Below are 13,411 nucleotides of genomic sequence, written 5' to 3'. Positions count from 1 at the left end.
GAACCATTTCCACTTGTTTAATAAGAGAAAGAAAGGCCTACACCTATCCGTCGAACGAGAGATAAAACGGTTCAAGGCGGCAATCATGCCGGTGAGCTTTTGGACCTCCTTGGGGTTCCGAGGAGGCTGCATGCTGTGGATAGCTCTAATCTATTCGAGGCTGACTTCAATACCTCTATGGGTCACCATATAACCTAAGAATTTCCCTGATCCCACTCCGAACGAACATTTAGACGCATTCAGGCGCAGCCTGTACTTTCTCAAGATTTCAAAGATATCGCCAAAGTCCCTCAAGTGACCGGACACAAACTTACTCTTCACCACCATGTCATCTATATAGACTTCAATGCTCTTACCCATCTGTAGTTCAAACATCCTGGTCATCATCCTCTGGTAGGTGGACCCAGCGTTCTTCAAACCAAAAGGCATCACCTTATAGTGGTAGTTTCCAACGGGGGTGACAAAAGCCATCTTTTCTTGGTCGTCGGCGGCCAGGGGTATTTGATGGTATCCTTGAAAGACATCTAAGAAGCTCATTCGAGGGTGTCCCACGGTCGAATCCACCAATCGATCTATCCGAGGCATAGGAAAAGGATCCTTTGGGCAGGCCTTATTCAGGTTTATGAAGTCCACACAGATTCGCCATTTCCCACTCTTCTTCTTCACCACAACTGTATTGGCCAGCCACTCGGGATAGAAAACTTCTTTGATGGCCCCTGCTTTCTTTAATTTCATCACTTCCTCCCTTACCGCATCTGCATGCTCTTTCAACAGTCGCTGAGGAGGTTGTTTCTTAGGTGTAACGGCCGGACTAACATTAAGATGATGGCAAATGAAATTCGGATCAACCTTAAGAGCCTCGTAGGCGTCCCATGCAAACACGTCCACATTCTCTCTAAGAAAATCAATCAGTTTTTCCTTCTCTTAGGGCGGCAGTTCCGAGCCGATTTGAAAAAATCTTTCTAGATCGGAGCCCACAAGAAATTTTTCCAAATCCTCACAACTCGCCTCCTCGACGGGTCCCCCACCACCCGGGGCCAAGGCTGTTAATTACTATAAGCCATTCTTGGCAGAGGTAGAGGGCTCAGTACTCGGTCGTCGCGAGATGGCGGACACCATGCATTGCCGGGCCATGGCTTGGTCCCTTATCACTTCTTTGACCTGACCCTCTGACGGGTACTTCACCTTTTGGTGTAAGGTTGAGGATACAGATCCTAGGGCATAAAGCCACGGTCTAGCTACAATGGCGGTGTAGGGCGAATATGCGTCCACCACTATGAAGTCCACCTCCATTATGTCCGAGCCTGTTTGTATAAGCAGCCTAATCTGGCCTTTTAGAGTAACAGTTTTCCCTTCGAAACTTACCAAAGGGGAGTCGTATGCTATCAGGTCTTCTAGTCTCAACTTCAGCCCCTTGTACAAGTAGGGGTACATTACCTCCACGGCACTACCCTGATCAACTAGCACCCTCTTCACGTCATATCCCCCAATCCTGAGCGTGACAACTAGAGCATCGTCGTGGGACTGGATGGTTCCAACTTTATCCTCATCCGAGAATCCGAGTATGGGCAAGGCCATCCCTTTAGCCCTTTTAGACTCATGGTCGTCAGCTTCAACGGGAAGTCGGGCCACCGATATCACTCTGAAATGATGGGAGCCGATTCTTCTTGGAGCGGCAAGAATGACATTTATCGTGCCAATAGGCGGTCTCAAGATGCTTTGCCTTGCCTCGACGCTCGTTTGCTCTTGTCGTCCAGCGGGATGATACAAGAGATGTCTCAGCTTCCCCTCTCAGACCAACCGGTCCAAGTGGTTTTTCAGGTTTCTGTAGTCATCAGTAATGTGCCCCGATTCTTGGTGGTATTCGCAGTATAAGCTCTGGTTACGTTTCGCTGGGTCGCTTGCCATCCTATTTGGCCATTGAAAGAACGGTTCGTTCTTGACTTTCTCTAAGATCTTATGTAATGGTTCTTGGAACACAACGTGGACTGCCTGTGCCCCGGTGGATCCAGACTGCTCCGAGTAATTCCTTCTCGGCCAGTTATTGTTGCTAAATCGGTCCGACCTAAAGTCCCTCCTCTCTTGAGGGACAACCTTCACTTTACCCTTTCCCTTCTGTTGGTCCTCTTCGACCCTCTTGTACTTGTCGATTCGGTCCATGAGCTGGCACACGCTGGTGACCGGTTTCCCAGTGAGGGACTTCCTTAAACCGTGCTTTGTCAGCAAGCCTCTCTTGAAGGTGCTGATGGCGACGTCATCGTAATTTCCCTCTATCTTGTTATACATCTCCCAATACCTATCCAAGTAGGCTTTCAGGGTCTCTCCTTCTCACATGGACAAGGACAGGAGGGAATCTAAGGGCCGAGGAACTCTGCTGCTCGTTATGAAGCGAGAACTGAAAGCCTGGGTTAGCTGCTTAAAAGAATTTATGGAGTTTGGCTTGAGGCTGTCAAACCATCTCATCGTCATAGGTCCTAAACTGGACAGAAACACTTTACACATCAACTCCTCGTCTCTGAAATGGACGGCCATCCTCTGGTTGAACTGGCTTACGTGCTCTACAGGGTCCGTCCGACCATTATATATGGCGAAAGTGGGTTGGTGGAACCGCTGAGGAAGTTCAGTCCCCTCTATCCTGCGCGTGAAGGGTGACTAAGAGATGCGGTCCAGGGCCTTACTCATGGTGTCGTTTGCTAGGCCCTTGTAAGATGGACTTTTGTGGCCGCGTTTGTGAGGTTGCTCTTCCTCATAGGAGAAAGTTTCACTTGGTGGGGTTCTCGACCTTCGCCTGTACTCATTGTCCTCCTCGTCGCTGGTGTCCGGACTAGGGGAAGGACGCCTTCGTTGCGCTCGGCGCAACTTCCTCTTTAGGTCGTCGATTTCTTACTGTAGAGCCCTATTATCGTCCCGCCTTTGGGATGCATGACCTTTCCCTTTCGAGCAACTTCTGCTCATGTGGGAGGTATTTACGCTACCTTCTCGTCGCTTGTCTTGATCTCTTTCCCGTTCAAGGTTCAGAAAGTTGTCCTGCCGTTGGGAGTCTACGGGTCCCGTTTGGTGCAGACTTGATCCTTCCATTTCTAACGGTCTCACTTGCTAAGGCACAAGTTCTTCCCCACAAGCGGCGCCAATTATAGGGTCACAATTTAGAGCCCAGGCCTAGCAGGTATAGGGTTCTAGTCCAAGGAGCCCCGAAACAATGAATTTATAGAAAGTGGGTTATAGAACTAGGCCTTAACGAAGTGTACTCTAGCTAAAGTTGGGCCGTACAACAATTGAAAGTAAGAAAATCCCCTTCACGTCCATCTGTTCTTCTATTTTAGTTTCCTTTTTTCTCCGTCCCCCTCTTCATGGGGACTCATTTTTCTTATATAGTCTTCTTGAAGTCATCAGGGTCTTACACTTGTTGATCATCTGGACCCTCACTTGAGTGCCTGTCCCATCGGACATCCCTCCCATCTTTCTGTGAGTTGTGGTAGCCAAGGCAGCACTGTTCACAGGTCCTCTCCACATTAATGCGACCAGAAAAGTAGCTGCAATGCATTTAATGTGGCAGCTGCAGCCTCTCCTTGGACACCCTACGCCTCCTTCCTTCCTACGGGCCTGTGGGACTCATCCTTGTTACTAATGCCCGTTGAGGTGGGTCCTTGTAGCAGGCAAAATGCATGTTTGAGCCACATTTGTTACGTCCGATGAGACATTTCTCCTTGGACCGCCTTCTAAACATCTTCAGGCCCACAAGAACTAGGTCGGGAACCCTTTTGGCACCCACGTCTTCTCCTCGGACGTGGTCGATCTTACCATACGAGGCTCAAGGCCCATTGTATGATCTTGGGCCTTTGCCCCTACATATATATATAATCTATACTATTAATAAGAGGATTCTCCTATTTCGTCTTCAAGTTTTGGTGTACCAAAATACCCTCATACAAATTCTAAAATAACATACCCTTTAATTTAATTTTTTTTTCCTACAAAAAAACAAAAAAATATTAAAATAGTAATACTATTTCACCTACAAAAGGAAAACAAAAAACAAAAAACAAAAAAAATTGTTATTCTCATCACCCATTTGTATTTAAATGTCTAATTCCTATATGTATTTATTATCAATTTGAATTCAAATACTTCAATTATCTTTATAAAAAAAAAATTATTTCTTCCAGAAAATGTTAAAAGAGTAATACTATCTCACATACAAAAGGGGAACAAAAACCGTTATTCTTACCACCAATTTGTATTCAAATATTTGATTTCTATCTATATTTGTTATCTATTTGTATTCAAATACTTCAATTATCTTTATATAAAAAAATACAAAATTAATTCTTCAAAAAAAAAAAAAAATCTTTAAGCATTTCAAAATGTCTGTTATCTAAATTTTATACCGTTATCACAAATCCTCATCCATCTAAATTTTATACCGTTATATCATCTTTCTTTTGTGTAAATCTCAAATTTTTTTACTTATCATAATTCTTATTCCATTCAATAATTTCAAATGTCCCATTGGGTTTCAACTTTTTATGATTTTCTATCTCATTTTTAAACATTATTCTACGTTACCTTAACCTCTTTCTTAAAAAAAATAAATAAAATAATAATAATAATACGCACAGTTATTTATATATTGTTTTTAAACATTATAATACTAAACAAAAAATAAATAAATAAATAAGAGCATTATTGCACACGTGTGATGAGTCTAGTTGTTATATAGCTTGTTTTAAAAAAATTATATTTTAAGTTCCAAAATGTGGATAACTTATTGGAACATCATCCATAATAATTAATGGATATTTTAAGAGAGAATATATTAAAAACTCAAAAACTACTACTTAATGTGATCCTAAATTCTTTCTCAAAAAAAAAAAAATAATAATAATAATGTGATCCTAAATTATGGGACTTAGATCCTCTAGATTTCTTAGGGCACTCTATTTATAGATTTTCTTAAATCCTAACTACACTTTAATTATTTATGACCTAGATTCTGTCATGTCAGCATTCCACTAACAATATTCTTAAAATAATAAAATAATATTGTAAACAAAACAATTAAAATTATTGTTATTAGAATGCTAACATGGCAAAATCTAATCCATTAAATTATTAAAGAATGATTAAGATTTAAAGAAATCTATTTGGTAGAGTACCCTAAAAAATCTAGAAGATCTGAATCCTAAATTATAACCACCAATATAAAAGTATTATGCTAATGAATGCGCTATCAATAAAAAATATATATAAAAAGTTAATCAACCCATTGAAATCCATCGAGCGCATCTTAAAACTAGGCCATATAAATATAGAACTCACGAATATCAAATGAGTTTGTGAGTGATTGTTTAACTCTATACATGGAAAGAGAGATGATTAGAATGTTTGGCTTAGAACCAATTAATAAATTATTTTATCACAATGAAAGAGTACAGGACATAACTTTATTATTTAAGTTTCTAACATATGAAATAAAGTACTTATTTGGGTTCATCAACCTTTTATTTTTAAGTTAAGAATTTTGCTATATTTAGTCTCTTTCCTTAGAAAAATTTTCTGGCTTTGCCACTGAGGTTACTTCTCCCATCTCAAAATTGCCTTGATGATAGTATCACCCATTCCATCAGCATATGAGAAAAAGTGCCCAGCTCCCGGAAGCTCATGATAGTGAATCCATGGCAATTGTTGGGCAATGTATCGTTGCAGTGTAACAGGCACAATCCAATCTTCATCTCCATGCCACAAGTGGACAGAACCTTCATTGTTTGGAAATGGGTTTTCCAAATCCATAGGACTGAACTCCCAAGCAGAAAATCCAACAATCAGGTCACGATGGAGGGACTCAAATTCTCCTTGCTGTCTTACCTGTGCCTAAGGAAGCCACATTTAGGGTCCATTTGATTAGGCGTTTTGGGAGTTTAAAAGAGCTTTTTTTTTTTTACAAATGTTCATTTTAAACTCAAAACACAGTTTTCCAATAGCTTATACAAATACACTCTTAAAAAATAAGAACATTTAAAGTTTTTTTTTTTTTTTTTTCCTATTAGTAACTCATGCACTTCATGGAAATTGAACCTGAGAAATATGTTGATTATAGTACCAAAAAAATATGCTTTTAAATCCATATCAATTGGCCCATAAAAAAAATAAAAAATAAAAAATGAGAGAGAGAGAGAGGGTAGATTTACATGAAAATAATAAATAAATAAAAGAACTGAAAAGAAAGCCTCTTAACATAACACAAATTTCCTCCCTTTAAACTTTTGTCGTATAAGATGCTTTAATCAGTTAATCAAACCTTAAGTTTGGCTGGGAAAAGGAGCTGAAAGCCTAATCTTATCTCAAAATTCTGTTTCTATTAGTGGTGCACCAAAATTTGTTAAGCACATCTTTATACAAGAGTGATGTTCACTGCATTTTTAGATTCCAAGATTGTTATTACAATACTCTACCATAGTAGAATCAATTACCAATATGCATAACTAAACTTAGTGTGTGTATGGTATTGGCTTAAAAAGTCAGCTTTTTTTACTATTTAGCATTTTTTTTGTTACTATTCAGCTTTTTTTTTGTTACTATTCATAGGTCTTATTGCACTTTTTGGTACTATTCATATGTCTTGCGGTACTATTTTAGCTACCTTTTAGTTTTATCTACAGCACTTTCAACAAAAAGTTTTCAGTTTCAGCTAAATAAGTTGTTCCCCATCACTGAGAATTATTTAGTCAACCCCTATTTCAAGTCAAGTTTCCTCACTTTAAGAGGTAAATAACTGGTTTTTTTTACAGAAAAATGTGGTGGCATTTCAGTCCTAAATCATAATTCTTTTACAGTTTATATTTGTTCTTAGAGATCCTTCACAGCCATTAGTTTTATTACCAAACAAACGAGGGGGAAAAATAAACAAATACAACCACGATTGCAAGACGAAGAGAATGTCATTAGGGATCATAAAGTCCATGAAAAAACACCAAATTTCGGGGGTTTATAAGAGGAGACATAAAAATATAGTGCACACCACACAAAGATATTTCCCAATGAAAACTATCACTATGTACTTTATGAAATTTTAGCAAAAAGACGAAAGAAATCTTTACAGGGAAGGCCAAAAGTCAATCCCAACGAACAAGTGCAGAGCATTTGGTTCTCTCATTTTTACTCTATATAAACTAACCTCTAAGTCATTATTTCAAGCCTAATCTTTATTTGTCATAAGTTAATAGAGTTTCAATGAAAATCCATTATCAATTTTACTCAATATGAAGTATGAACCATAACATTACTCTAATGGTGGCCTAGCAATATCTCCAGGCATGCAAAATTGATGTGACTGGGGATCTTATCCAATCCACAGCAATTATTTATTTGATTGAAGCCATCACAAATACCAAACAAATTTTAACATGTTAAGCTAAATGTTCTTATATTAAATTATGATCATAACTCAAACCATTAAGCACAAAATGAAGTTAGAAAATAACAAAGCCTAACCAAACACATGCTATTAAGGAGTCATACCTTCACTCCTAATTGCTATATATTTAGAAATTAATAAGATATTCAAAGTTTATGGTGTCCTTTCACAGCCTTTTGTGACCAATATATCATTGTGGTATGCAGTAAATTCTAATACTAATTATCTACAGAAATCAGGCAACCGTTTCTGTAGTCTTTAATAGACATATTTGTCAGCAGAAAAGCTTAAAATTTTGCTTTGCATTTCAATAGTACAACAGATCAGGATAATCATACAAATAAAGATAATTTTGCTTTGCATTTTGCTTTGTTATAGATAAATTTGCAACTTCACTCTTAAAATAAAGATATATATGCACCTAATATGAAAATTGGATTAATGAAATAAAAATTTTGAACTTGCAACCTGTATGAAAATTAGATGCTAACCATATAGTTTTCTCTGTCAGAGAGCTTTGCCATGAGTTCTTTGTCTTGGGGAGAAAAAATATCCATATTATTTGCTGCAACACTAAGAGAGGGGAACCATTTTTGAGTGTTCCACCAGTAGGTAAGCCAAGGAGTGTAGTGAGCAACACGAAGTGTCCATTGATCTTGCCAAAGCTGCTGGTTGTAGACTTCACCAGATAAGTTTCCAGGAAAACCCGGCCACCAGTAGTTAACCACTGGAGCTAATAGTCCTGCCCCTGCTAACCTGTTAGTGTTCCAAGTACCCCACACATAAGAGAAAAGGCACTGCACATAAAGTGGCAAATGCAGCAGTTCTTGTTATTCTCTTGTCTAGCATTTATTTATGGATAAAACCTGTTACACAAACCCTCTTACACACACCATTACGCACAATTTTTTAACTCAAATTGGGAGTTGAAAACATGATTTCAGTTTTGAAATCATGTCTTCAATACAGGATTTCAATTCAAAAAATTAGTGTGCAACAGTGTGTGTGAAATCATACTTCAATTCACGATTTCAGTTCAAAAAATTAGTGTGCAACTGTGTGTATGTATGGTGTGTGTAACAAACACTACCCTTTATTTATATAGCAAGGGTAAATCATACCTGTGAGGAATGTACTTGAGGCAACTCCAAAGCACCTGCCCACCCATTGAGAAACCAATTACATAGAATTTTGATCCCAATCCCAATTGATCAGCAAGCTCTTCTATATCCAAAGCCATGCTCTTCACTGTTCGCTTTGGATTAGGATCACTCTCCCCATAACCAGGTCTGTCAAAAGACACAACGTAGATCCCCAACTCTTCAACGATTTCCTGAAAGAACCAACGATTGATTCAAATGATACCAAGTCCAAGAATATCATATTTATATGTATATATAACAACCACTGGATAAGTACCGGAGATAGTGTTTTGGCGATGACAGCATCATGCCTGCAAAAATCAAAAGCATGGACATAGACAATTTTATATTTGGCTGTTTCTTTAGGCACACCATGTTCTTTGTATGCCAAATGCCTTCCATCACTAAGTTTGATTCTTGTTGCTGTAACAGGGGGACCATCTGGAGAACCACATATCTTAGGTGGAAGAGGTTGGGTTGCCTTATAAGCCCATGCCAGAAACACCACAAAAATCAACACTACAGCTCTCTTCAACATCCTTGAAGTGTTGATCAACGTTATACTAAATTATGGTGACAAAAAATATTAATCAATCAACACATTAAGCTCCATGAGTCTAAGCACAAAATTTTTAGTAAAGGACTTGCATATATATTTTGCAACATATTTATTTAGAATAAGTTCTGCCGGCAGTGGCTGCAGATTACGAGAACAAAATACTAGGTTGACAACTCACATTAACTATAGAAGTATGGTTGCTTTGAAATCCATAATCCGGATGTGGAAAAGGCCTCTCTAGCATCAATTCAAAAAATGAAAATAAAAACACCAATGCCAGCTTAATGAAGAAACATTCTATTCCAGCGACATGAGTTGCTTGTGATTTGTGGAGTTTTGTTTTAGATCTTTTAGGATTCAATCGGTGTTACCAGAAAAGGTCATTGATCTTTTGTTTGGTTGGAGCAATTGGGTTGACAAACATTCATCGGATATTTGGAGTATAGTCCCTATATGATTTATGTGGAAATTGTGGAGGTAAAGGAATCATTGTAATTTTGAGAATATTGAAAATTCGGTGACTCAATTAATAGCATTGTTTATTAGATCTTTGTTTGATTGGTCTCATGCATGTGTGGAGTTTTAACAATAGTAATTCCATAGATGAATTGAAAGATTCACTACACTTCTTTATATAATACATTTTCTTTGTAATTCTTTTAGTGGTCTTTTTCCAATAAAAATATCATTACTTACCAAATAATAATAAATTGTCAAAAAATTAAAGGTATGTGTTTATATATTGATTTATCAGTTACTCACTCAATAAGTTTTGATGCCTCAACCTCATCCTCCAATCCAATGTGAATTAATCTCACCAAGCAAACAGATACCACTTGAAGGAAACAAAATCCTCCATCATGCTACTTATAACATAAAGGGGAGAGAGACCAAGTTGTTTCAAATTTCAAAAATTCAAATAAAAAACTTTTCTTTCCATTAAATAGATTTCCAATTCAAATCAAAAGTAAAATTCAAACAAAAACACACAACTTCAAAGTAAATTTCCAATAAAAATGGGGAAGATAACTTTGATTAAAACCATTCTTTCGAGTTTGCCCAGTTTCTTCCTTTGAATTGTTTCCATTCCAGTGGAGGTGGCTAGCTGTATAGAGAAACTTCAAAGGGATTTCTTATGGAGTGGAATTAGTGAGGAACCTAAATTTCATTTGGTTAATTGGGCTCAGATTTGTGAACCATTGCAGTTTGGAGGATTGGGTGTTTGGAACTTGAGAAGATTCAACCAAGCATTGTTAGGAAAATAGTTGTGGAGATATGGGACCAAGAGAGATAATCTATGGAGGAGGGTCATAGAGGTGAAGTATGGGAGTGAATGGGGTGGCTAATGTACAAAAGGGGTGTCATGGTGTAAGTCTCTGGAAATCCATAAGATAAGAGCGGTTGACTTTTTCTTAGTTTATACAATTCGATATAGGTGATGGTACTTGAGTAAAATTTCGGCATGATTTGTGATATAGAATTAGTCATGATAAGAAGTCTTTTATAGCAAGGTTATGCATTTTTCTAATGGGATACTCCATTGGGATATCTAGTTCTCTAGCTCAATCCAAGATTGGGACTTGGAGTCTTTGACTGCTTTTATGTATTTGATCTATTCCACCACAGTGAAAAGAGAGGGACTTGATAAATTATGATGGAGGCTAGACAAGAATTGGGGTTTTGAGGTGCGTGGGTACTACCTTTACATTTGCTCAACTATTGGCATGTCATGTCCTTGGAAGTTGGTGAGACAATCGAAGGTTCCTCGTAGAATAGCTTTCTTCTTGTGGACTGCTATCCTAGGGAAGATTTTTCCTTCTGATAATTTACGGAAGATGTTAGAGACATATTTTATGTAATTGGCTAATCTTTTGACAAAACGCACTTTACTTGCAATTTGGTAGATCTAAGATGGGTTTAGTATTTCAAGAAACAAGTGTTCAAATTTAGTATTGAAACCATGCAAATCTGACCAAGAAACAAGTGAAGAAGTGTTATTCATTAAAACTCGACAGATGTCTCGACAGAAGCTATATCTATTGAAAATTATGAAATCAGAAATTTCAGATCTGATTACCCGTATATCCTTGAGTATTTGTGTAAGGTTTCTTTTCTCATAACCTTAGACATATATAAAGATTATTTTAGGGGCCGTCACAGTGGATGCAAAGGTTGTTGCACTAGTTGTTACATGCATTGTGTGACCGAAGACAGAAATCTCTGTAGAAACTACTGTGTCTTTACGCCAAGGGTTTTGTGACCAAGGGGCTTCCTAATCTTCATCGCTAATGAACTAAAGAACTTTGCAGCCAACATCTTCCTCAAGTTGGTGTGTTAGTCACGTACTGGGATCTATGCATCATTGGTTAATCACGTACTGGGATTCGTGCATTGAATGGAGAGATTGCCGCTACAATACAAGTCCAATTGGGTATTGGGGTAAGGGTTCAACTGTAGGTTGGTATTAGGTACTGTGATTTCTTTTACTTGTAACCGCTTGTGATTGATAATAGTGGATTTTTGAGAATGGTGATCTTAAATTCATCTGGTGGGGTTTTACCTCGGTGGTTTTCTCCATTCGTAAACAAATCACCTATATTAAATTTACTTTCCGCTGCATTTAACTTAGTGATTTGTTTGTGCTACTATACTTACTGCATGTAATTTGATCTAATGAATTCACTTGAATAATTAATTGATTAATTTACCAAATGGATCAATACATTCTTGGCCTATCAGAAGAGATGTATTATTGTTGTAAAATAGTGTCATATGTGTAAATAGAGTGGGGAGTTAGTGGACGAACTTCTACTTCATGTTCCCACAGCTTATGAGTTATGGACGATGGTGTGGAGTTTGTTTAGTCTCCTTTAGGTAATGCCACAAAGTGTCCTTGAATTTATAGCAACTTTTGTAAGGTGCCTTTGGTAGATATCAAAATATAGCTTTTTGGAGGGTTGTGCCGCATTGCATTATGTGGTGTCTTTGGTGACAATGGAATGCAAGATGCTTTGAGAGATGTGTTATGTCTTTTTTCATACTTTACTAGATTGGAGTGTTGCTTTGAAATCTTTTCCCTATTCTAATTTAATTTTTAAATTTCAAGTGCAAGAAGTGAAACATTTTCAATAACAAAGAGATAAAATTATATATTGTTCAAAGTAAAATTTAGGAACTAAAATTATATCCACCTCGGTTAAAAAATGAGGTAAATTTGTATTTTTGTTACCATTAATTTTATGTCTTTCTCTTCTCAAAACATAAAAAACTAAAAAAATCAAAAGAAAAGAAGATCTAAAAGTTAGGTTTTATAAAATTCAGATCTATAAGATCTAATTTTCTTTTCAATCAATGAAAGATTGTGGTTTTATGTATGTGAGCTGGTTAGCTTTGATTGAATCTTCTCCTTTTGCACGTAGATAATTGAGGAAATGGTGCTGTGCTTTCCTTTAACACCCAAGAAATTGTTGATGACTGTGGCATTCCTCGGCTCTGGTGCTGCTCTTTTTGCTGCCGGTGTGCATCTCTCTTATGTCAACATTTGCCCCTCAACAATCTTTCGTCAAGGAAAGATTGAAAAAGAAGTATGGGAAATGAAGAGTTCAGCTCACTGCTCTAAGTACACTTGTCTCATTTATCTTTCACTGTCCTCTCTATGCTTGTCTTTTGGGTTGGGTTTAAATTTTTGGTGCTGGCAATTTGATCACAGTATTGCTCTACGAGTTGACCAAGGTTGTAATGGCTGTGAATGTGAAGCAATGATTTTGATGGCTCTCAACAAACATGATGTATTCTCTTCTTATGTAAAAATCATTCAGAATTGGATATTCTTGTTAGTTGCCCGAGTAGCTCATGTATCATGTTCTTAACTGAGGTAGATAACTTGAGACAAGCAGTGTTTACTTCAGGCAGGTAAAGTACTAATATTTAAAGAAAAATATTTTTTTAGGCAAACTACATGCAGACAAAGTGTAATTTATATTCACACTACAAATACAATTTTACTTTCTGTGTTATCCGACATCTTTGCAATGACAAATGTTAAACAGAGAGAGCGAGCGAGCCAGATAAGATAACGTTATGGTTCCTACGGACACGATGAAAATAAATAAGGCACATCTAAAGTTTAACAGCATCCAAATCAAATAAAAAGAAAAGGATAAAAAGGTACCCACCTGATTGAGGGAAGCTTTAAAGAAACTGTTTTGCTTGGCTTTTCTCGTATGAGCTGAGCTCTGGTTGATGCTGCAGATATTTTCCTGTTCACTCCTCCCCCCAATTCTTTCCCACAGAATA

At 37.4% G+C, this 13,411-nt stretch overlaps 3 protein-coding genes across 5 annotated transcripts; all 3 read right to left on the bottom strand.

Annotated features, from left to right (window-relative positions):
* Nucleotides 1-1,053: 1,053 nt before the first annotated feature.
* On the bottom strand, nucleotides 1,054-1,578 carry LOC115964559. The gene has a single exon (XM_031083847.1). It carries the CDS (start codon nucleotides 1,576-1,578, stop codon nucleotides 1,054-1,056), a length of 525 nt encoding a protein of 174 aa, XP_030939707.1.
* Nucleotides 1,579-1,791: 213 nt separating this feature from the next.
* On the bottom strand, nucleotides 1,792-2,286 carry LOC115964558. Its single transcript, XM_031083846.1, has one exon. It carries the CDS (start codon nucleotides 2,284-2,286, stop codon nucleotides 1,792-1,794), a length of 495 nt encoding a protein of 164 aa, XP_030939706.1.
* Nucleotides 2,287-5,373: 3,087 nt separating this feature from the next.
* On the bottom strand, nucleotides 5,374-13,373 carry LOC115965502. Of its 3 annotated transcripts, none has more exons than XM_031084745.1 (5): nucleotides 13,291-13,373; nucleotides 8,834-9,119; nucleotides 8,536-8,747; nucleotides 7,906-8,170; nucleotides 5,374-5,871 (listed from the first exon to the last, which is right to left on the bottom strand). In XM_031084745.1, exons 2-5 carry the CDS (start codon nucleotides 9,092-9,094, stop codon nucleotides 5,575-5,577), a joined length of 1,035 nt encoding a protein of 344 aa, XP_030940605.1. In that variant the 5' UTR covers nucleotides 9,095-9,119; nucleotides 13,291-13,373; the 3' UTR covers nucleotides 5,374-5,574. The 3 variants fall into 3 exon arrangements, with proteins under 3 accessions (XP_030940605.1, XP_030940607.1, XP_030940606.1); XM_031084747.1 differs by having other exon boundaries at nucleotides 5,374-5,865; XM_031084746.1 differs by lacking the exon at nucleotides 13,291-13,373 and adding an exon at nucleotides 9,294-9,382 and having other exon boundaries at nucleotides 5,393-5,871.
* Nucleotides 13,374-13,411: the final 38 nt, after the last annotated feature.

Source organism: Quercus lobata, chromosome 10, assembly GCF_001633185.2.
Source record: "Quercus lobata isolate SW786 chromosome 10, ValleyOak3.0 Primary Assembly, whole genome shotgun sequence".
Lineage (NCBI taxonomy): Eukaryota > Viridiplantae > Streptophyta > Magnoliopsida > Fagales > Fagaceae > Quercus > Quercus lobata.
The sequence above is the reverse complement of the archived record's forward strand: the minus strand, read 5'-3'. Positions and strand labels throughout refer to the sequence as shown.